Genomic DNA, 25,575 nt, shown 5'->3' with positions numbered 1-25,575 from the left:
AGGGACAAGCTGTATTTCCCCCTCTGGTTCTTTAGACAGTGAATACTGTGTTCTTTATGTCTTATCACAGCTCTTTTGTCAAACATTTAATGATTTTTTTCCCCAGACAAATTTGTAGTTTGTTATCAACCATAAAAATGTCTTTATTGCCTTGTTTTTAAACATTTAAACTTTGGTATGTATGTCTCAAGATGAGCATGAATTAAGGTGTTTATTTCATCTTAAATACATTTTTTATTACGGTATATAAAGCCAGATTTCTCCAACAAGGATGGCTTATGTAGAACTATATTCAGGCTTGATGAAAGTATATTTTATTTTAGTATGTGTTTGTTCCTTTTTTAGAAGGTGGTTTTGCCTGTTGGCTCCCAGGTCAGGTGTGTTGAGAGCATTTGTCAAACGTTAGACAGGCGCAGACATCTGTAACTTCGTGCAGCCTGTGACAGCCACTAGATTTCCTGCTGCAGCGACAATCTGACACACTTCTCCACTCCTGGGATTTCTATTTTTCCAAATGCCCAAGATTTCTTACTCTTCTGCAATTCATAAACCTGAGACCCAAGGCTTTGGGAAATTAAAAAAAAGAAAGAAAAAAGAAAAACTTTTCTAAGGGCATAAATAGTAACTCTTTGTTTTTCCTGGTTTAAAAAATTACAATATGTTCCTCGATGTGACATTTGAAGGCTTTAATTCAAATGAATATTTATGACAAATAAATTTCAAACACATTTGGCATGTTACTTCAGGGCAATTTTAAAGTATCCATTTTTTAAGTTGGTGGTGGAGTCCACAAAAAGTCTTAATGTGCCACTTTATATTTTTATGAATATCAAATTAGAGAACATATTTTGCTGCTCTAACCATTTCCATGAGACTTCACTTAGATTGAAGGGATAAAAAATGATTGTCAGTCTTTCATATGCCTAGAGGAAAACCCTCTAGTATTGTTTTCAATTTGTTTTCAAGGGTTGATTTAAACTTTTTAAAGACAATGTGTGAAGAGGCAAGGTCAGAGTGGATACCTCCACCATTTTTCAACATGGATTGCTCTAACTTCTCTTACAAAGTAGGAAGCATTCCTAGTAAGGCAATTCTTCCCAGGGAGTATGAGACAGACAATTTTTAAGACTCTAGATATTGTGTCCAAAACGTGGGCCCTATATAGTCTTCCTTGAGAACAGGGTGCATCAGCTTTCAACTAGGGAGGTATGTTTTCTTAAAGCTTTGTATTATTTCTTAAGTAGTTATTATTTTTCTCAAAGATAATTTTGTAAGTTTTCATAGGCAGCGTTAAAAACTGTACCATCAAGTCATGTTTTTAAAGTTACTCCTGCAAGTATTTCAAATAAAAATGAAAAAGTGTATTTTCAGTGTCGTACATATTTTAGACATGTTAGAAGATGTATAGAATCAGAGACTTCTTCAAACCCATGTTGGATTAGGAGTCAATCTCTTTGTCTTTTTTTTTTTTAAAGATTTTATTCATTTATTTAACAAAGAGAGATCACAAGTAGGCAGAGAGGCAGGCAGAGAGAAAGGGGGAAACAGGCTCCTCGCCGAGCAGAGCCCAATGTGGGGCTCGATCCCAGGACCCTGAGATCATGACCTCAACTGAAGGCAGAGGCTTAACCCACTGAGCCACCCAGGTGCCCTGAAGTCAATCTCTTAATAGTGGTCATCCTGGTCAACAAGGAAGGCATCTGTGCTGGAGACTGAACCCAACTCCACCTTCCAGAGATCCCACAGCCAGTGTCCCCAGTGGCTGTGTTTACTTGGATGCCCCAGAACTTAGTTTTAAGTATTTCTTTTAGTCTGTTTCTTTCTTTTATTCTCCAACCCTCTTTCCTTCAGAACTTTCTGTCTGTCTTCATATTGGTCTTTCTTTCTCACAGTGGGGCCCTTGAGAACTCCCCAGCCAGTGGGTGCTCTCAGCCATGTGCTGCCTGCCCATCGCACACGGACAGGCTTACCAGGGCCATTCTAACCCTGGTCCTTCACCCTGGATGGAGCATGGCTGGGGTTAGTCTGCATTTGGAGTCCCACTGGCACATCTATACTGAAGATGCTGCCATTTTTTTAGGTCATGGTTGCTTCAGTCATCCCAATAGCCTTACTGTAAAGGCACCGATGTCCAAGTATTTTGGAGTTACTAAAAATAATTATGAAAATTAGGATATGCAGACCTGCTTGCCAATGGAATTAGGCCAACTGCCCCAAGTCAAGCATACTCTGCTTCTCCTCTCTCTTCCTACCTCTCTCTCTCTCCTCCTTCTGTATCAGCCCCTTCCTTGTCATCAATGCATGGTCTAGGCATCAGACATTTAGGGATATTCCAGGTGGTTCCTCCCCTAAATTTATGTCTTGCCTTCTCTCCTGAGCCTGGTTCTCTTCAACTTTCATCTTGATATGGAGTTGTCCTCCAGAGAGAAGCCACTGCCACTGACCCTCAGCTCTCACTGTGTTCAAAGTAAGGCAGTTTTTCAAAGGTAACAATTGAAGGAGGCTCTTTGTCCATGCAAGGGAAGATAGTATTTAGGGCTGTGTTGGTCCTCTCAACCACATATAGATGAAGGACATTTGATTGTTTTTGTATTTCATTTTAATGTTCTACAAATTACAGCAGATAGTTGTTGATTTCCTTTATAATTCCTTAAATTTCAGTCTTATCTTATTTCAGCCATTAAATCCAAAGAGAATGCTGTTAAGGAGGCTGTGAACTGTACACACCACCCTGACCACATTTCTGAGACTGTCTCTTGAGTTCAGTCTTACTTACACAATAAAGTTGACCGTGAAGCCCATTAAGAGATGTATCCGATGAAGAAGAGCATTGGGCCATTCTCCTCTTTCTTTTTCATGCGTCCTGATAACACTATGTTTTCAATTCCATGAAAATTCCTTTTGCTAGCCACCAAGGATTCCCCACTCCACCCTATCCAACCCCCATTTCCTGGAAATACACTTTAGACAATTTTTACACTCAGGGAAAATAGACAGGAATTCCACTTGTACCAGCGCCACCTGGGGCCTCGACGGCTAAGACAGTTGAACACCTGACCCTGCCTGGCCTCTCTCCTCACCCCCATTTGAACCTTATTGTACTTCTTTCTTTTCTTGCCTTGCCTAGCAAAGGAACTCCTATGCCTAAAGATGCTATTTCTTCTCCACACAAACACATTATTCTCCTCCTGAGGTCAAGTTTCAGTCCCCACCACAATTCTACGGTCGCTCTCTTGGAGAGCCATGACCTTCGTATTCTAGATCTGAACAATCTCTCCTCAGAGCCTCCTCTTTGACTGGCTGACGATGCAGACCTCCTTCTATCTTGGCCTGGCTTCTGAGACTTCCCCTCACAGCTCAGCAAGCATTCCTCCTATCCTTCTCTCCTTCATTCTCTTGCTCCCTGACGGGCATCAGCACCTCTTCCAGTCATGAATCTGTGAGATGGCCTCCGCGGCCTCTGTGCCGATCACTCATGTGTTTTGTTCTTGCTCAAACTCTGCTTCTGTGCCTCAGTTACCTGCTCAGCGTTTTCCCTGCCTCATCTCATGGCCACATCCAGAGCAACATGTCCACAATCAAACCCATCACGTTCCTCGTGGAGTCACTGAGGGAACTAAACGATGACGCTCACTCATCAGTTATAAGTACAGGGCAGTGCCTGTCCCCACAGACGCATAGTCACCCATAGCGCGAAAGCTGTTACTATTACCACTTCCCAAGAGCCCCTGATAGATTGTTTGTCTCTGTTAATGACACTGCCCATCCTCTGCTCAACCAGCATCTACATCCTACAGCGATCCTTGACCCCTTCCTCCCCTTTCCCCACGTCCCTTCCACTCCAAGCCTCCTCATGTATCAGGGCTACAAGGAACCTTACTGTAGAAAGTACTTTATTGAACAAGTTGTTGACTGCTTTCCACCTCTGCAGAAACAAAATAGAAATAATGAAATCTGTCTTAGCGGGTCTTAGGGTGACATTAGGCCAATGGCGTCTATAAACAGTAGACCAATCATGCTTGGCACTTGGTCATGCATAAAGATCACTTCTTATTGATAGTTCCTACAGTTCAAGAAGGAAGAAAAGCCAAGAAATAAGATATAAACAAATATTATCTCTATATAACAAAAAACCTGGGATGAATAGATGTTCAGAAGATAGCAAGACAAACAGGTAGGTAGATGACAGATAGACAGGTGGCTAGAAACGCTAGAATGATGGAATGACACAAAGCATAAATGAAAAAGATGGCAGGGTAATAAAACTGAAATAAAAAATATGTTGAATTACTGGGGATATTTTTATTTTTTTATTTAAAAACTTGAGCCTAACATTTTCAAGACAGTTTCCTTTTCCCCAAGAAAGAGCGTACATATCTTATTAGTTGTTTAATTTTTTCACTGTAAAAGTTTTCCTTTCAAATACAGTCATCACTGGCTTTCCGTTACCGCGAATCAGTTCTCATCTCTATGGACATTTTCAGTGCTTTCAGCTGTTTCCAGAGCACAAATCTATTTTGAAATCACCTCTAGCTGCAAAGGAAAAAAAAAATACCATCTGTAAATGCTTTTGTCTAGAGTTATAGCATCAAAATAAAGTACCACGTACCCCCTGTCCTTATGAAACTGGTGGCGATTTTCTCTCATTACCTTCCATTTTAAGGGATTTGACAAAGGAACATTTCAGACCAAAGCTATCTTATCTTCCACAGGAACATAGAATTAACCACATCCAAATGGAAATTAAAAAGAATAGTTCTCCAGTCCATGTCAAATGAACAAAGCAGAGAGTGTGAAGTTGTGATGTCATATAAAGCATTTTGAAACATAGAAGGCACTGCACAAGGGTACTAGTCTTTTTAATATTACAGAGGAAATGGTTTCTAGATATACCTTTATCTGTGTGACTCTCATTCATTCATTTTTGAAACAGCCATTTCAGTGCGGTCCTTCAGGGTAGCACATGTCTTCACCAAATGAGTGGAGTTATTTATCCATTAAGATGATTTTTTAAATTTTTAGTTTTAGGAAACTGAGGCTCAGAGCAGTTAAGGGTCCAGGTAGTGGTCACGTAGGTGGAAATGGCCCGTGCAAGATTCAAACCCAGGATGTGCAACCCAAAGGCCTCAACCTGACCCAACAAATGGCTGCCTCCTGAGCACTTCTCGGAAAAGAGGAGTGACAGTGGATGGCCCTGAGAAAGTGTGCGTGAGGGGAAGGTGTCTCCCTCGAATTCCTCCAACCCCTCCAGAGCTCAAACCCTTCCAGAACCCTCCCCAGAGGGAACAACTATGCTATGTAGTTCTTAAGCTTGTGTACACACAACATACTTATACATAAATATACATACAAACGTACATATCCATACACACACACACATATATATATATATACAGTTAGAGATAAACATATAGGCAGTATATGTTACTGTATAAGTAATGTTTCATACATTTTCAACATTATTAAGTGGCATATCATATATATATTTTTGTGAATCTTGCATTAGGATACAAAACATTTGGCTATTAAAGAATAGAAAATGACAATGTGTAATTTTTTTTAATTTTAAAATGGTGTCAGAAAGGTTATACTTGGAAGGGCAGAAAGGAAGAAATTCGCTTTGATAACGACTGAAAACCAGAGGAACCTTCTACTGAGTCCACACATAGGTTTTATTTTACAAAATGGAAAAAAAAATGTGACTAACTTTCTTCTTGTCTGGAAAAGGGAAGGCCTAGGCCTGCTAGTTCACAGAGCCTGGAGCAGCCCCTGAAAAGGGACGTTTTCTCTTGGAGCCGTCAGAAACTGGGACCCGGGCATCACGTCAGGACGAGAGCCTCCCGACTGCCCCCCATCCAGGGTGTGCACACACGCGTGCGTGCACACACACACACACATACACATACACACCTATCCTAGTGTCTACATGTCTGATTCCATGATCTGTAACATTTGCATGACCTCACTCTGAGGCAAATAGTATTAACCTTGGACTTTAAGCACCAAGGGTATGAATGTGGGCACGCGTCGCATACTTCGGAGTTCATGCATACTTTCCGAACAGCACGTGGCCGTGAGTAGGAGAGGAGGAGGGATTGAGTTGCATGAGCGGCATTCCAGATGTGTTGATAGAACTGCCCCGGGAGTCCCTTTTCTAAGTTAGGTCAAACGTTAACCTCTTACTGCTCAAAGCAAGAACACCTGACCGGAGTAACTGGGAAGCCAACAGGACTGAAAGTCCTCGGTAGCCTCAATGTCCTTTGCCGATCCTTGTTTTGGATCGCACCTTGAGGGGGTGGCCGACCACCCTGGTTAGCTCCGGACTGAGAAGGTGGCCAGGACATGGGGCTTTCAGTGCTAGATCTGGGACAGGTGGTGAGCCTGTGGCATGTCCTTGCCGTGGGATGACGGAGAATGGGCTGCTTTACCTGCATTCCTGGACGGCCTGACACCCGGGCCTTGGGCCATTGCCAGCAACCAGAAGCCGGGGCCTGGGCTGGACGCACAGAGCCTGGAACCCTGCCCGTCAGCAGTCTCATGTCCTTTGAGTTCTGTCTTACCGTTTCTAATGCTCCCATGACCAGGCTTTCATGCAGTCTGCAGAATATGAGTTTCCATAAATGAGACATTAATTATTTCTTACTTAAACCCATAAAACAATGATAAGGAAAATTAAAGTGACAGAAACATATGGGAAAACACTTTTAAAGCAGCATTATGAGAAAAATGCATACTTTAACAGAATTATTGAAAACTTTTAATTTACAGGGAGGATTCATCATAAAGCCTTTTTTACACTTCATTGGGGTGCGTATGTTTTATTAATTCTTATTAGTACATATAATTTTTTAAAGGATGAAGAAGTCTTGAATGTCAGTAGTTTCTCCAGTGGGTCGCTCTTAGTCCTGCTATCTGCCAGCACACATCTACGTCCCGGTCTCTCTGGAAATGGAGCCGTAGAGGGATATGGGTGCTTCCTGCGGCCCAAGGAATTGTGTGGTGATGCCGCTCGTCAGGAGCCCCATAGGAGATCAGCTGTGGAAAGACAGTCTCTCCATGACCTTCGGGTGTGGGCGGGCATTAAGTCACCCAGCTCACCAGCACCTTTCGCGTCTGCCTCCTGCCCAGCTCTGCTCAGCAAATACTAACAGCCAGGGGTGCTTGGGGGAAAGAGGGGAACAAGCCAAGACCCCACGCTCGAGGGAGGACCGCACGCCCCACGAGTGCCCGAGCTTGAACAGCAGACTCACAGACCCTCTGTCCCACCGTGTCACCTGTCGCTTGGGACCAGCAACACTCACTGTCCCGTTTCCACATGGGGAAAACGGCATGAACTGACCTTGGAGGTCTCTATAAGCATCAAACGTGTGCGAGGGCCCTGTATACCTGAGGCTGTCACAGACGTTAGTTGCTGTTCCTGCTCCTTGATAATCAAGGAGCACTGCTTTAGCAGGGCAGGCAGAGGGGCCTACACAGCGATCTCAGAGGCCAGGCTGTGAAGTCAGAGCAGCGCCGTCGCAGAGTTGGAGCCGGGCAAGAGTTAGAGTAGCCCGCAGAGGGGACAAGGGTGAGAGTGCACATGGGGACTTCAGCAGCCCATGGGGCAGGGAGGAGGGGACAGCTAGAAGGACGGATCTATAGGTCCTGTGGCTCAGAAGACCGGGGTGTGCGAGGGAGCAGGTGACTGAACGGTACCCACTGCCCCACCCGAAGGCAGCAGGGGAGAGGGCACAGAGGGAGGAGGGAGGCAGGCCAGGGCTCCCCGTAGTTGCCAGTGGAGAGTTAGGAACTGGTCCGTAACTATGGAATAAAAACGAAGTTGGCCCGGGGGTTGGGGGGAGCCCCATCCAGCAAACGACCTGTGGTCCCTCTCTGGTCCCAGCACCGCCATGTCTGTCTTCTGCCGCAGCTAAGACGTTATATAAATACGGGTGTGCGTGCGTGTGTATTATAGATTCAGATTTTCACTCCGATGTTTGCCTACATTCTGCCAGCAGTAATAGAACAAGTTACATAAATTGCCACCAACTGTCAAGTCCTCAGGATCCTCCATCCTCAGAGTTGAAAGAGCTGTAGTGGTAATGACGGTTTTCACGTTGAAATAAGGACGAGTAAACCAAGCTAGCCTAGAGAGGCTTCTAGAAAATAGACCCTGGATTGGTTCCTTGCTTGGGATTTCAGTAATTTATACCAAAAGGAAAAAAAAAAGGAAATGAAAAATATGCAATTTTCCCTAAGTCTCATGAATAATTGAGAAAAAGCCAGATTATTGGGGCCTCAGGAGGCACTTCCGCATAGGCTTCTAAAGAAAGAATCCCGAAGGAGTACTAGGAGGCCAGGCCCCGAACAGCCTGAGAGTTCAGTGTGGGGCACCGTTTCATCTCCTGTTTGATGGGCAAGGGTGATGGGCATGTCCTGTTTGATGGGCAAAAGTGAGGGTCTGCGGAGCTCGGGGTGTTGGGAGGCTGCTTGGTACCGCGGGTGGCCGCGGAGCTGATCCCTGTCCTCGCGCTCGCGGTCTGTCCCTGCCCCACAGTTGTCACTCGCTCAAACTGATGTGCTTGAACAATTTGAGATGAAGGCAGCACCCTCTCCCCCTCTCCGTGGGTCAAATGTACCATTTCTGAAGATTTCCTTTCGTAAGAAACTTTGTTGGCCCCAGTCTGTGGCCGAGGCCTTTCCTGCTCGGCTCCGCAGCTCCGGCAGCCGCCGTCCCGGGGCGCGCCCGCCGCCCTCCCGCGCCCCCGGAGGGGAAGATCGCTCCGTCCCTTCCGAGTCCCCGGGACAACCGCGGCGCGCTCTGGGCGTGGGAATGTCCACGGTGTCGCCCGCTCATCAGAAAAGGCCGTGAGCGATATGCCAGGGCGGTTGTGGCCGTGTCGCTTCATGAGTCTCATGACTTTGAAAATAAAAGGAGGAAAACTTACCTGTCAGGCGCTGCGCGCAGGAGCCCGTCCCGGCTCATGCAGGGGCCGCGGTGACTCGGGGCGCATCTCAGGCCAACCTTCATGGATCGTGTCAGGGAGCAGGTGTTGGCAGCCTGCGTGCCCCGTTCCCGAGTGCAGGGGGACGGTGTGTGCATGAGTCCCCTGTGGGGAGAAAACCGACGGCGCGCAGGTAGACCAGGCGTCCCTTCCACGGCAAACGTGAAAAGAAAGAAAATCATGGCGAAGTTTCAAGAAAGTGAAATTATGGAGTGATGCCCAGTTTCCTTCTGTGGCAGGCGCGGGAGTTTCTCATCCCTAACGGGGAGTCTCTTCGTCGTCGCCGTAAGCCTCACAGGCCCTGGAGCGCAGTGCGTGTGTCTGGGGAAAGGTGTGGGAAGGACTGTTAGCATTAGGTTGGCCTCGATCTATTTCTTTTCTAGAAATGTTTGCACCTGGTTACACATAAGTGAGAGAACACTGAGGTTCCAGGTTCCTTCACTGAAACTCCACTCTACCTTCGCCTTATCCACGGTATTCAGTTTGCTCTAAGATGATTTGTCCCATGGAAGTTCCCACCTTTGTTCTGTGGATTCGTGCTTTCCTGCATGGGCATGATTTTATACGCTCAGCAGAGCCGGAAACATGGACGGGATGAAACACACCCTTTATCCCCCGCTTCTTATCTCCTCCCTTACCCCCAGCAATCCCGTGTGGGGCACTGGGAATCTGGGGCTGTGATGCACGAAAGATCCAGAAGCTGGGAGATACTCCACCAGATCACAGGAGGATCCTGTAGCCGGAAGCCGTAGCAGGATGTCAGGGGCTAAGCCAGCCCGGCCCAGTGGGGGGAGCAGGGGGAAGAGGGATGGAGGAATGTTCGAGAAAACAGTGTTTTTTGGCTAAGTCCCCTAACTGGGGTCCCCTAATTGGGGATGGTCTAAGGGAAAAGTGATGTTTCTGCTGGCCTCTAGGCTTCCCAAAGGAAGCCAAGTCACAAGTAACATCAAGTCCAGATCTGGAAGATCTGGGGGAATTGCTGTAGGAAGAAAGAAATGAATAAATTCCTAACTCAGGAAATTACATGGAGAGAAGGTGCCAATATCTGTTTTTATTATTTTCAGTTTGAGAAATGCCATACTCCTTTTTTGGAAAAAGATGTTATTATGCATTTGAGTGTACTATCATGTCAATTGGGTTTATGTTGAATATTTCCCTAGGATTTTACATTTTTTCTTTCACAAATTGGAAATCTCTACCAATCTCCTTTCTGGTTTTTTTAAAAAGCTTCGTAGAAAGTGAGAAATTTCTTTAAATGAAAAAAAAAAAAAAATAGTAGCATAAGCACACATTCCTCTGTGGTCTATTGTCCAAGCTGTGTTTATCTCCTCCTAGGAGATCAGGCCCTCCTTCTAAGAAGTTCTTCTATGCTTTTACCCTGTTCTTTATAGCTCAGGCTGTGCTTTGTCTCTCTGCTGACATAACATTAATGACCACCGCCTCCGGTAGGTCTTTACCACATGGGACGGGTGAGGCCAGGGTTTCAAGAGTCTAAACACAATCCATGTTCAGTGAACAAAGAAATGAATGTGCAAGGCCTACATTTTCCAACAGAAATAAACCTCAAGAAATACCCAAATTAACTGTCATTCTCAGAAAAATCCTTTGTTCACGTTTTCACTCCTGTTCATACCGGACACTTGCGCTAATTTCAATCCTCCCCGCCCCATGAGATGGACACGCGTGCGGCTCATTTCTTTCTATGACAATTAAAAGATCAGACTGTCAGGATCCATAACAGTCCCTTCGAAGAAAGTGAAAGAACCTAGTATTCGTAATCTTGTTTTTGCAATGAAATTATGAATCACCGTTCACCAGAATGGAGTGCATTAGAATACCACGTGAGACCTGACTGTCTTAGAAGAGGCAGGCTCTCAATCTGTGGCTACCATCTGGACGTCGCCGAGGAGGAGTTGGGACGGGCCGCAAAGCTGTTAGGCGATGGGGAGCATATGGAGGTGGCCTCTTCGGGGCCACGGACCGTCGGTGCTGCTGCTTTTTCTCATCACAGTTGTCCAACATATTGCCACTGTCTGCACGAGCATAACTTAATAGCCAACTTGAATTCCACTGTAGTTAAAGTGGGGTTGCCCTGCTAGTAAGCTAGCTGACATCGCACACTTTGTTTTATTGGCTAAATAAAGCAAATACACTGTAAAGACTTGAAATAACTTCCTACTCAGAGACTCTTTCTGAGATGTTTCTTTTTGTTTCTTTTTTTTTTTTCCCCCTGTTCCCAAGACATAATGTGCTCCATTTCATCAGGGATAAAGATAACGTGAGAGTTGTGGTTTTTAAAAAAAATACAAATTAGAAAAATGAAAAGAGCAGAGATCAACTTTGAAGCTAAATGCTGGTTTTTTAAAAATTGTTAGATGGTTATATTTAAGTTAGAATCTTCTCTATATTAATCAAGTTCTATCAAGGAAAGTACAAAAATAAAATAAATATGCATTTTACTTACTGTTTTTGGCACACTCTTGGCTTTGAGCTGCTTTGGCTGATCATACCTTAGGATTTCATCTTTTTGGCATGGCCTCCTAGCATTTTAGTGCAATGGCTCCCAAAACGAATGCTAAAATATTACTTACAATCCAAAAAATATATATATCTCTTCTTTGTGTGGAATAAAATATGAACTAATTTGGAGAAAGGAACAGTTCTAGACACGTATTTCATTAATATAAATATCCACCTCACACTGTGCGAATTAACATCTCTTAGAATTGATACTACAATGCTAGTAAGAGAAAAAGAAATGAAAGCACTTTTCTACTAAAAATATTTGTCTAATGTCGAATGTGAGATTACGAAGCAGAAAAAGGCATTAGAGAATATGAGAGGATATTTTTCTCCTAATTTATTTCAATTGTCCCCTTTTGTGTTAGGCTTTCTTTAAAAGGTCTAATAGGGGTGAAGAGACAAGCTGTGTCTGAGTAGCTACAAATAGAAGCACAAGTCAAGGTAATCTATAGCCAAGCGCTCGAATGCGTTTACTAAATAAGGTTGTGAGCAATATTAGGTACATTTTTCTGACACCTTTCCCTGTTGACAAGGAGTTGGGTGAATTTAGTAAAGGAAGTACACAGTGAACTATTGTTAGCATTTATCAGCAAATGTGGTGAGTGGCCCTGAAATAGAGCATCTTATCATCCAAATTTCTCAGTAGCCTTAACAGAGAGTAGCTGGTCGACCTACAGAGTATTAATGTGACAACCCACCTCACTGGGAAGTGGGATTTTGAGAAGGAACCAGAGGATAGATTTTGGTGGGTAAGATTAAGAGTAGTTCTAAGTTGGCCTAGCATTTTATATTTCATTAATCAATTCCTAACTCTATCATAAAAAGAAACAACAACACAAAAACTACAGTGAATCGTTGGGTATCAAGTAGAGATTGAATAGTACCAACAACAAAACTTGTTAATATTGACAGGTTATGGTACAGGGATTATCTAATTTCACAGATGAGGGTAGCACAAAATGAGACAACTTCTACATAATGTTTATTCTAGAGGAATATTATGACTTTACTGAGATTTTTAATCTCCTTCATATTGATTTTTTTCATAATGCATGAAATAAACATACATCAACCTAGTTAACACTTAAACAAGGCCCCAACACAGTTAAACCACAATTTGATATGAAGCATGTGACACAAAGGAAATGTGATATTGTGTATTAGCAACTATATATTGTTTGAGGTCATACCATATATCTATAACACATATATCCTTTTTCTCGAAAAAAAGTGTGACTCAGCACTACAAAAGCCTTGCAACTAAGATAGTCTATCAAATCAACACTCCATGTCACAATCAATGTATGCAGCCCTTGAGCCAAGCCACCTAAAAATCTGTACGAACATCAAACTGTGCCCGTGGAGGGACCTCAGTTCACAACCAAATGCTTTGTTAATTTAACTTGGTAAACATCTCCACAAGGACCATTATTACTGCGAAAGATGCCTGTGATGCCCAGGAAAGCCGTAACGTATTCTTCCATGTATTTTTGAATACTATGAAACATACCCAAGCAATCAGATGAGTAAATAGACAATTAAATTGAGAATATAAAAGGCAAGCCAGCACAATGTATTAATTTGCTACTCTTTAATGGACTTTATCTGTGACCCATATATATTCCTTCTCAAGTATTCACAGAAAAACTATCAAGGAAGTTTAGATATTTTTATACCACATTTCCATCCCTTCTGTAATGCATAATATCCCTCTTAAGTGGAATACAGTGCCAAGTACTTGGTGGTTTCTAATAACTGTTGAATGTGAGGGCAATATATGTGTGTGTGTGTGTGTGTGTGTGTGTGTGTGTGTGTGTATCTCCACTGAAGAGTCCTTATCAGAAAAGATCCCCATCAAGGCACCTGGGTGGCTCAGTTTGTTAGCATCTAACTCTTGATTTTGGCTCAAGTCATGATCTCAGGATCCTGGGATCAAGCCCCAAGTCAGGCTTTCCGCTCAGTGGGGAGTCTACTTGTCTCCCTCTCCCTCTGCTCTCTCTCTCTCCCTCTCTCTCAAATAAATAAATAAATCTTTTTTTAAAATACCTATCAGGAATAAAGCAGAGACCATCAGAGTAGATGGTAAGATAGACATGGCCTTAGAAGGTCTGGACCCCTTCAGGTGCATCCAGTTCTGCAGGGAGTTAACAATAAACTTTGAGCCTTAGTTCTCTCTTCCACAACACATAGATAAATGTCTACTGCAGAGGTATATAGAGGAGATTGAATTAATGCATATTAAAGCAGCCATTAAATGTCTGGATTAAAACTAGGAGTAGACTCTTAATTAAATTCATGTACCTGCTTCCTTACTTATGCTGAAATGAAATAATATCAGTTCATAGTATACCAGTTTGTACTGAGTGGCACAACACTGAATTTTTAAAGTAATTTCCCCCTTAGAATAATTCAAAATATGGGACATATTAAATAAGAAACTGCAAGCTTTTAAGTCACTGAATAGCCAAGTTTAGGAGGGAACAGAAGGCATTTTATTTCGGGAATCCAAGTGCTGACCTGGTCAACTCTCCTCATCTTGGGCAGTCTCATGCCCTTTTAATCAGAATGTAAACATACCTAAAGTTTCTTAAAATGCAAAAATGTCTCCCTTCAAGTAATATCAACTTAATAAAAGTCTTTATGACTTTGTTGGAACCTTATTTGATGATACTAAATTTTTTCTCTTAGGCTTGTATGGTAGGTTTTAATCGCAGAAACTTTCCTTTAAAAAAAAATCCCTTTGGCTCTTAACACTGTCATTATGACAGCAACACTTAAAACTGACCTTTTTTTTTTTTTTTTTTTGACACAGTTAGAAATTCTTCCCCAGGCAAGGTGGTGATTCTTTAATGCTTATGTGCAAATTATGCAAATAACTCACATCACACGGGGACATTTCATAATCCTGTGTACTACCCCTTCTTCAGCTTAATGAAAATATTAATGCTGGGTTCCAGTAATATTTTCCATATAGTAAAGTTGCTGTTTTACAGATTAAAGGACCAGATACTTAAGATCAATCTAAATAATTGTTTTAAAACTTACCACAGTGAACAAAATGTTCTTTCTTATCCTATCCACCAGTACCAGAAAAATGTAAAGCTGCATTCACAGGTAGCTTTTTTCATGAGAATTTAGAACTTTACCATGTTTAATTGAGTATTTTTATAACGAATCTAGGCATAGGTCTATATAATGGAACTTTAAAAAAGAAATTACTCTTTGGACAAGAACAAATACTGTGATTCCCAGTATTTATATCAATATCAATTGTAATAATAAAATGACTCAAGAAAACATTTTGCATAATTTAGAGAATACTACAGTAAAAGGTGGCTTCCTGGTTTCTTTCCCTTAGAATGAGCTTCTATGTGTAAGCAGTGGAAATGTTTGAGCCTTTTGATTTTACAATCCTTTCAAGTTTGGTTGGAAACTAGAGACATAAACAAACAGGGGATGCAAAATAGGGAGTTCTTCCTCTTCCAACTGTTTGTCCAGATCACTAGGTGGTGCCCAGGACAGTCAGTATTCATCTGCAGTGGGGGAGCCATGGGTCCAGAGAGGGGTGTCAGAGCCTGAATAGTGAAGAGGACAGCCACCTGGTGGGAAGCAGACCCAATGGCCCCACAAAGGGGACTGGAGCACAGAGTGAAGAGAAGGACACTTGCACTAAGGCGGGAGAGGGGTGTAGGGCAGAGGCGGCTATGGGAGATTGGTTACATTCAGAGATAGATCAAAAATATAAATATAAAAAGGATAATGGGAGCCAAGGGAGCTATAAATCTGGAAAGATAGAAGATAAGAATATACCCTCTGGTGTAGAAATAGAATTAGAGATATTGGGGTAAACTTGTGAATTTCAATGTATATAAAGATAGATACAGAAATAAATATGGTTGTAGCTATCTTTGTATAGGTATAGTTCTGTGCACTGAGAGCTGGGAATAGTGGCACCCCAAAAGCAATGAGCACAACTAGTATCTAGATTTTGGTTTCTAAATACCATTCTTTCCAACAAGGAACCAATCCTCTTTGGAGAAATGGTGGATTCCAGGAATAAGCCAGAGAAAGTACAGATGAGTCTGAAATAGTTGTAGAAGGAAGGAAGGAAGGAAGGAAGAGAAGGAAATAAGGATGGGCTTAACAAAAAATGGGACAAGTGCAAGGGACACAGATGCCAGCCTAAAGGGGTCCCCAATTGCCAACCCAGGAACAATTTGAGCAACGTAACAATTAATGGTAGTAAAAATGGAGTTACAGACCATTGACTAGATTAGGAATTGGGTGAATCCATAATAATATAAATAAATAGATGAATAAAAATTTGACAGGTTGCTGGGTATTTACAGTTTCACAGCATCTTCTCACAAGATACTCATTAATTACAAGGGAAGAAGAGCAACTTTACCATGGAGATGTTTGGCAGGCATAAACTAAATCAAAGCAACAAAGTTTACATGACCAATAAAGGGAGAAATCAAAATCATGTGCCACCTGGTAGAATACAGTGTGATATCCCTGCTGAAATACAGAACTGGAATCTACTCATTAGGAAATATCTGACAAACTCAACCTGAGGAACAATCTACAAAATAACTGGTCTATAATCTTTAAAATATCAAGGGCATGAAAGTTAAGAGGAAAAAAATCTGAAGATCTGTTCCAGATAGGAGAATGAAGAGACATCACAACTAAATAGGACAAGTGATTCTGGATTGGAGACTTTTGATATAATGTATGACAATGGGACAGCTGGCAGACTATGAATGGAGTAGTCTCCTGATTGCAGTTCTTGTATTGTGGCTATGTAGGAGAACATCCTTGTTTCAGGGAAGGTACACTAAAATATTCAGGGGTGTTTCTTTCTCTGTGAGTAGAAAGGTAGAGTATTTTTTCAAGTAGAGTATATTTCAAGGTAGAGTATCTTTTCCTATGATTACTGGACATAGGTATTAATTTTTCTTACAGAGTCCCTTTACATTTTTTTTTCTATTGTCCTGTTGTCTTTTTCTTATTGCCTTGTAGGAGCTTTTTCTTAATTAAAGAAATTAGCCCTTTGTCAGTTATATGCATTGCAAATATCCCCACTTGAAGTGTACAAATAAATGCACTAATGTTTTGTTCTAAAACATTAAAGGGTTTTGCTTGTTCTGTTTGTACATTTTAAATCTCTGTTCTATCTGGAATTTATATAGGTATATCTAAAGAGATAAAGATCCAGCTGTATATCTTTCCAAATGGGTAGTCGGTTGTCCCAAAATCATATTAAAAAAAAAAAAAACCTTTCCTTTTTTCACCTTTGAAAAGCGGCCTTTCTCACAATCTATAAATTCCCACATTATTTGGATTGAATTCTGGACCCAATTCTTTCTTTACTGTGTCCTCTCCAGTATCAAACTGTTTCCATTGTTAAAGTTAAATAATGTGTTTATAGAACAGTGTCCAAAAGAACTTTCTGCAATGAAAGAAACGTTCTCTGTTTCTCTATCCAGTACAGTAAGCCACTAGTTACACTGAGTCCTTGAAATGTTGTTAGTTTGACCAAGGAGCAGAATTTTTTATTTTATTTATTTTTTATTAATTTATACGTCAAAGAGCCACATGTGGCTTGTGGTTACCAAATTCAACAGCACAGTTTTAATATTTTATGGGGCTAGTCCCTATTCATTTATCTTCTTTCCAGAATCTGCCAAGCTATTCTCACATGTTTATGTTTCCTTATTTTCTTCTTTTGCTAAGGAAACTAGATTTTCTGATCGCCCAGAAAAAGACACTTTGAATTTTTAGGACACTTCAAGTGGACTTGTTATAGAGTATTGTATCTTCAAGCCTTCTTTTAAGTCCTTCAGTAGAGTTGTAAAGTTTTCTTTATATAACTTTATACAACTCCATTTGAGTTCATTCATAGGTATTTTATCATTTTGTCTTCTTTGTTTTTCTATAGTAAATGACTTGCTTCCTTCCATTTTTTGCTACTATATTTTCCCACTGATTATTATTTATACATACTGCAACTGTGGTATATATACTTACAATCTTATTAAATTCTCTTATTTATAATAGTTTTTTGGGTGATTCACTTTGTATTTTCTAGTTATTAGTCATAAAATCTACAAAAGGTAGCGTAATTCTTCCTTCCAATATTTTTGTACTTTTAATTTATTTCTCTTGTTTAACATCATTGCCTACAGTTTCAGTAACAGTGTAAGTGGTTGTAGCACTGGCCAACATTCTTGTCTTGTTCCAGATTTCACTGGAAATATTTTTAGTGCTTTATCATTGAGCATTATGCTAACCATAGAAGAGTATCTATCAAATTCTTACCTTACCAAAAGTTTGTAAGATCAGAAATCAATTTCAATATTTCAGAATGCCTCTTTTGATATCTCCTATATGACTTTATCTAATTTGCCACCTTTAATTTTTACCACTATATATTGGTTTGACCCTTTTATAAATTTTGTATGGGCTCACCTATATATCCAGGACATAAATGCCACTTAGTTGTGGTGTACTTTTCTTTTAAGACTGCCAAATCTCTTTAACAATTATTAAAATTGTATAATAGAATAATTATTTGTATAAAGCTATTCTGTCAAGTTTTGGTGCCAGTGGTATGCTCTGATCATTTTTTTAAAAAGGACTGTGGAGGCTTCTTCCTTTTAATAGAGCTTAAGGAAAATAATAATTCCATGGAAAGTTGAATCAATTCATTTCTAAAGCCGTCTAGGCATGGTGTATTTTTAAGGGTAATTTATTAATAGCATCCATTGCTATTAGTTGGTTTTCTGTCTCTTCTGGAGTCAGTTTTAGTAGGTCCACTTTCCTTGAGTAGGTAGATACTGATGCCATTAACCAAGTGCTAAATTCAGAAAGAGAAGGGTTTTAGTTTTAGGTATATTGAGTTTTGATGCTTGTGGTACCTCAAGGTGGACACAATCCATAGATAAAATAGAATACATGTCTTAGATATATGTATGAGAGATCTGGGCCAGAAATACAGCCACCTGCATGACTGTGTCAGTAATTACATCACAGAGAAATTAAGAAAAATGGTCATTGATGGAATTCTGGAGACCCCAACATTTAATGGGGTAGGAGAGATTGGCTCCCATAAACAGTGTACAGAGTCAGTGTCCTGACCACCTGCATTAAAGGAAGAGGACCCTGGAGACCATGTGGAGACTCAACAGTGGGAGCAGCAAAGAGGTATTTCGTTCCCAAGAGGAGAGAATATGAGTGACAGCTGAAAACCGAAGGACTTTCACATTATCAAAGAACCTGTAGCAGAAGAACTTGGACCAAAGCTTGATGGAGTTCGGGGCAATAGAGAATCAACACCATTGGATTCACAGCACCGTCATCAGGACAAAAGGGGAAGAAAATTCAAAGCAACAAAACTCAAGGGAGGATTTATAAGGGAAATATTTACAAAGGCTTGGAAGCTATCATTAACGTAGAGTTGGGGTAAATGAGACAGACAAAAAGAAATCTGAAACACAAATTAGAGCTTGATGGTTTAAGAAAATCAAAGTTGAGTCTTACTGCTTCAGAGATCCCTCCACAAACACCACACACCCACCCTCCACTGTCCAGAGTGTGCACACACGTATACACAAGTATAAACTGTGCAGCAGTACAACCTCATAATAACGTGAAACTCGCAACTGGCAATGTTGCTGTACTTTCCCCCCATTTGCGTTCCAATTTCTCTTTTAATTATTTTTACACAGGGCACCACATTCCAAGAACAGAACGACCTACTCGTTAGGGCTCTGCTGTTATTAAGCGGCACTGCAACTTTACGGTATTTGATGTGCTTGCTTTTGACTCGCCTCATCTGATTAAATCCTTCAATAATCCATATAAAAACAATGATCCTTTATATTTGCTGCATCTACAGAATTTTGTTCCCTGTGAGGAGCTTTAAAATACCCACTAGAGCTCTACTAAAATGCCTTTACAAATCTGAATCTTCCCAGTTTTCATTCAAAACTTCCTTTGAGTCCTAATAGGACTGGGGGAAGGGAACCAGTACAATGGAGCAGACTCAAGGCTTAGTGGTGGAGGGTCCCAAGTGAGGTCTAAACCTCCCTGTGAAAGTCAGAGGTGCAGCCCATGTTCTAGGTAGAATGCCCGAAAGGTGGACAGGTCTAGGTGGATATCAGAGTCCAAACAAGAAGGCCAGCCTGGGTGCAGGAAGAAGCCCAACCATAGAACAAACCTGCGATCCAAAGCCCATAGCCATACAGGGGACACGTTGTCTGAATATTCCTAGGAGATTCATATTTGCTTTCTCCTCACCAACTGTTTTGTTCCTCATTCTTTGATAATAAATTAGCGTCCTATTTTCCTAAGAAAACAGTAACATCACAAGAGAACTAACACACCTTCCCCGTAAAATATATACCAACTTAATCACAACCATGCCCATATGTCCAGGGTTCCCTCCTCTTACTACAGACACAGTACCCTCTGTGCAATTACCTAAAATCCGCCCCTCGAGTCCTGGAACCCATCCTTTCACACCTACCCCCGGACTTCATTTCTGTAATGAGTCTATTCTCAGTGCATTTATCATGTTTAAAAAATTCCTTCTTACCCCCATACTCTTTTACATTCATCACACCATTTCTCTGTTTTTTTCTCTTCAACAAACCTCCAAAAGGTTGCCCATCCTTCCTGTATCCTCTCTCCATACCCACCCCACTTCCTCATCACCCAGGCAATGGCTCTTTTATCCCCTCCACCACATTAAGATACATCCTGTTAAGCCCCCGAGAGCCTCCATCTTGCCCAACCCAATGGTCGGTGGTTTGCCTTCATCTTACTCAAATTCTCAAGGGCTGAAGCCAATCTAGCTGTATGATGCTGGTTCCCAGTTCCCTCCCAGCTCACTGGTCACCCCTCCCCTCACCCACAGGCCACAGGGCTCTAGGCTCAGGCCATCTCTCTTCTCCAGCTGCACTCTTGCAACAACTCTCCCCACAGGGGTCGCTTGGAAATGTCTGGAGACATTTTTGTCAAAGCTTGAGGGTAGGCTATGGGCACCTAGGGCATCAGGGTCAGGGATGCTGTTATAAGCATCCCACAATGCACAGGACTGCCATCACAACAGACTCACCTGGTGCAAAAAGGTGCCTGTTCTGTAGTGCAACGCTGTTCTGGTTCACAGTTCTAAGCCATTTTATGTCCATATGACAGAGGTCATGACGTGTATGCTCAGCCTTAGCCATCTTTCTAGTTTGCAAAAACACCTGCCTACGCATCACAGTTGTTTGGGTCTCTAAATAGGCGATTCAGACGTGACCTCTGACACACAACTCTTGTTTGGTCGTTTCCATCTCGGTCAATGACACCCGTTAGGCCATCACCCTAAATGTCATGCTTCACTCTTCTCTTCTCCTGCCCTGACCTCAGCGAGTTTGTTGGTTCCGCCCGCAGCATCTATTCTGGAGTCGGTTGCTTCCCACTCCACTCAGAATGGACCTTCCCAAGCCTCCGCAGTCTTGATGAGGCTTCTGCAGTAGCCAAGGAGTGTCTCTCCTTGCTCCCACTCATAATCCCTGGACGTCTATTCTCCTTGTAATGTCCAGCATTACCTTTTTAACACATACGTCACATCACACCATTCCCCTGTTGAGTATTTCCCAATGGCTTCTCATGCTCTTAGATAAAACCTGCATTCCTGCAGGTGCCTCCAGCCCTGCTTGCCTGTGCGACCTCACCCACCCGCTCCCTACCTCACTCCCTACGACCCATGTGCACTGGCCTTCTCCCTGTTCCTCAGAAACACCCGGGCAATTTCCTTCTCAAGCTCGTTACGATTCACACTTTCTGCCTGGACCCTCTTCCCCCCAGCCCTTCGCAAGGTGCACACCATTGTTAAGATCTCTGTCCAAACGGTCGTCCCCACGGACCACCCGGTGGAAAAGCAGCGCTTCTTTCTCCCTGGGGATGCTATTCCCTTCCCCGCTTTCTTCTCCTTCACAAAACCCATCACCGTTGTCAACTACGAACTTACCTCTCTCCTGCTCTAAAAGGTGACCCCATGCTGGTCAAGGATTCTATCTTTTCACTACAGTGAAATCTAGATGAGAGATGGGAACAGAGGGAAGTCAAAATACAGGCAGAGGGAATTCTGTATCTTCTGCCATAGATGGGGGACCAGGGTGGGAGAGGGGCAGCTCTGTCTTTGTAATAACAACTCCCATTTGCCCAGGGCACTTTCTATGGGCTCTCGCAGAAATTACCTCCTTCACCCAGGAGTTGTGGTCTCCAGTGTTCAGCCCTGGCACCAGTGCGTGCTGGGACCCATGGCAGAAGGACAGGTGGCTATGCTGGCACGGTGGAGCCAAGGCGGAGATTCAGGTCACCCCCTCCTCATGTCACCACCTGCATCACAGACTCCGGAACAAGAGAGAATTGCAAGCTTGAGAGCCCAGCTTTAAGGCAGCAGAAATAACGCAGGCAAAGATGGTGGTTATGAAAACTCACAAAGCACCACCGATTCTCCGTCATCCATGACGCTGAATTAAATACGGAAATCACAATCCGATGCTGAACACCACAGGCCAGTTTTTGAAAGTTCCAAACGTAGGTGTGATTTGGAGATACACCTTTGCATAGCTTTTCTTCCATTATATTTCTTAATAGAATATCTGGAAAAGTTAAATGTTGATGACCACATGTAAATTTACGAATAGAAACCAGAATGGCATATTGTCATCATTACTAATAACAGTTAAAATATATTGTTTACCAAGAACCAGCGATCATCCTAAGAGCTTACCTGGATTATTTTAGCCAATCTTCAGAACACCCCTAAGAAGTAAGATTCATTATCATCCCCATTTTTGAGAGAGAGAAATTTAGGCTTAGAAGTGGCTTATGACCTCAGGGCAGGTCACACAAGAGAAGGGCAGAGCTGGGCTGACGCCAGGCCCCACCCAATGGCTCTGAGCCCTGGTTCTGTTTTCTGTCAACTTCACATTAGAAGCAAGACAAAATAAGAGGAAATGATAGAGTCCAAGAAGAAGACAAGCCTTACTATATGTAGATTGCTTCTGAAAAAAGCCTAACGACAAGCCAGCTTTTGGTGGCAAAATCCATAAGAAAAGGATGAATCGGGTCTGCCTCCACTGTCTAGAAAGCATTTCATTATATTATAAGTCAATATTACATAATAAAGTAAATATTCTTCCCCACATCTTAGTCAGAGCTGCATTTTCCCCATTTTCTTTGGACTTTTGTTTCCTTGTTCTTGTGTTTCCAAACAAAATGGAACCTGGTGATCAGGATCCTCAGAAAATCGCTCCACCCTCACACTCGAAATCCGGGAGCTGCAGGCGCTATGCCGTGGCCCTTCTAGGAAGGGCAGCTGGGGCGAGTGAGCCCCACCCTGAGGAGACAGCATCCTCTTATTCACATCGTGGTGCTTCGCTGGTGTTTCATGCATGCTCAGCGTGTCTGACACAGAACCCAGAGTCCTCGGCTTCAGTCTGATGACCAGGCAGGGAAGGTTATTCGTACACAAGAGAACTATTTAAAAATAGTAGCAGCTTGAAATAAACAAGAAAAAGTAAATGAAGAAATAAGATTCCAAAGGAAGGCAAAGCTGTATGGCGCCCTTGCCGGTGTGTGCTGGGTGGGCAGAAGCACTTCATTTTAGTGGGTCTGGGGAAGACCCAACATTCAGTGTCATTGGGACACTGATGACAGGGAAGACAGTACCTGTTCATTGTCCCATTTCCAGGCTCAGTGCATTGGAGAGAAGAGCCGAGGACCCCAGGCCCTGGGAACTCACACAGCTCAGCCAGGAAGAGTTGGACAAATATTTTCTCATCACCAGCTCTGGGGTCTTTGGATCGGCCTGAGGGTGGGAGTCCATAGACGGGCTGCGTCCTGGTGCCTGGTGATGTTCAAATTCAGCGCAGCGGAGGCCAAGTCCAGAAACCTAATGAACCATTTTCCCTAGATAAATCAATTAATTGAAATGATCAAATTATAACAATAAACTGATACGTAATTTTTAGAACCTTTATGATAGAAAACAGAATTAATTGAAAAAATCAAGAAAGCTGATGCGCCACAAGGAATATTTCAGTGCATAGTGTGGTTTTAAAGGAAACAAACAGGTTGGAATTCTTAGGATTGGCCTTCTAGAAATGGAAGATCCCCAGGACCCATCCCCACCAGTTGCCCTGCTGAGTGTGCTGTGAGGGGGTGGGAGACAGGAGTGTATGCCAATAAGAACAATGCATGAGCAAGAGTGTGGCCCACAAAACCACTTTCATAAGCACCGTTTCATGAAAGCTCATAAATAATGAGGAAGGAGGAAAATTGGTAGCAATCCTAAAACAGCTGAGACAAGTGTCCAGTCTATGCTAGAAAGAAAAATTAAGAAATCTGAACCAATAAGAAATAATGTAGACTTTGCCAACATCAGATAAATAAGGAAACATTTATAAATGTTAACATCTATAAAATTACTGGGTCTAGACTGCACGCATTGCAAGTAATTAAGAGAACTGACTATAATACTTAAAATGTTACTTTTGAAAAATCGTTTAGAGTTGAAGTAATATCAGAATGCCTCAGAGAAAGTTAACGATTATTGAGCTTAGAAAGGGAAATAAATGAAACTATAATATCATTGGGATTATTTGACCTAACGTATAGACACATCACCTTAGATAATTACTGATTAAATTTATTAAAAAATGTGGAAGTACGGTATGTGCATACCATACACGAGGAAAAAGAGAAGTAAAATAAAAGAATATTAAGAATAAATTAAAATATCAAGAAGAAAAATGTGTCTTCCTGAGAAGGCATTCCCTGGGTGCCGGCTGGGCTCTGTGCAGGTAGCACGCCAGGCCTGAGGGGGGCAAGGGCAAATTCAAGCAAGAATGAAAGAAGGTCCCTGCCCCCGGGGGGCCAGCAGTCTGCGGAGGGAATGACATGATTCCGTGTGCAGAGCACGGGGGAGAAGTCCGTGCTGGAAGCAGGGAAGCTGGAGCCGAGGGCTATAGGAGCAGGTGATTTTTGAACGAGGGAGAGGGAAGGAAGACAATCGGGAGAGACGCGGGGAGGGATGTGTTTTTTGCTGACATCGGCTTGCGGTGGCTCCCAGTGAGATAAATGTCTAGGGAGAAAGAGACGCCTGAAAACAGACAGGGAGGCCTCCGTTGTAAGGGGAGTGCCTTTCTAATTGCGCTGTTTTTCTAAGCAATGGGTGGAAAATAAAATAGAGGTACAGTATGTTGCCTCAGTCAGGTTTCCTGGAAACAGGCTGTGAGATGGAGACTGTCGTGCAGAAACCATACCCGTAAGAGAGTGACAAGGGACTGGCCAGAAGGGAGGCTGGGCTGCAGGGCGGGTGGAACCAGGGTCCCGGGTGATCCACCGAGGTAGGGGGCTGGGTCTTTGTGTCCAGACGGCAGCCACAAGTCCTTGAGTGTGCACTGCCCAAGAGACTGGACAACTTTGAACGAAGATCTCCTGTCTCAAGAGGAGGGCAACGGCCAGGGAGGGCCACGCTCCAGCGCCGGGAGTAAGACCTTCAGTTTTGAAGGGGACCCCGCGGCCCTAAGGAGCAGCCTCCACCGTGCAGGGTCCAGTGAATTGAGAAATGAACAGAGAAGTGTATGCATCCTTTACCTTGACTCCTACTTAAATAGCCAACTGGATTAAAAATCATGAAGAACTAGGCATGATTTCATATTAATTCGTATGTGGCATACCAAAAGAAAACACACAAAAAAAACAAAAAATATCATTTCCTGCTATTCTAATAAGGTAGGAATTGAAGGTGCCCCTGATCTACGGACAGCGAGGTTAGCAGGAGAACCCTGAGCCACTGGCAGCAGCCCTCCTGAACGAGCAGGTGTGCTTAGTCTGCCTCATCGCTACATGCCTCGGTCTATGCTGACGGTTGCAGAAATAGCTTTATACCGACCAGAAATCACAATGCTTTAACACCTAACTTCTCAAAAACACTCACTTTTACACTCATATTCTCATACACATTTGCAAGAAGATTGGCCTCGTGCCACGGAGATGAACT

At 42.6% G+C, this 25,575-nt stretch overlaps 1 protein-coding gene across 5 annotated transcripts in view; it reads left to right on the top strand.

Annotated features, from left to right (window-relative positions):
- Positions 1 to 25,575, top strand: part of PACRG (parkin coregulated) — a 512,994-nt gene that overhangs the window by 393,180 nt on the left and 94,239 nt on the right. The window contains exon 5 of one of the 5 annotated variants that reach the window (XM_032337978.1): positions 9,368 to 10,023. The exons of the other annotated variants lie outside the window; for them this stretch is intronic. Within the exon in view, the coding sequence (XP_032193869.1) occupies positions 9,368 to 9,393 (26 nt within the window). The 3' untranslated portion in view covers positions 9,394 to 10,023. Of the gene's footprint in view, positions 1 to 9,367; positions 10,024 to 25,575 lie in introns of those variants that run through there. 5 annotated transcript variants of the gene reach the window in all.

Source organism: Mustela erminea, chromosome 4 (assembly GCF_009829155.1).
Source record: "Mustela erminea isolate mMusErm1 chromosome 4, mMusErm1.Pri, whole genome shotgun sequence".
NCBI lineage: Eukaryota > Metazoa > Chordata > Mammalia > Carnivora > Mustelidae > Mustela > Mustela erminea.
This window is presented reverse-complemented; position numbering and strand designations above follow the sequence as displayed.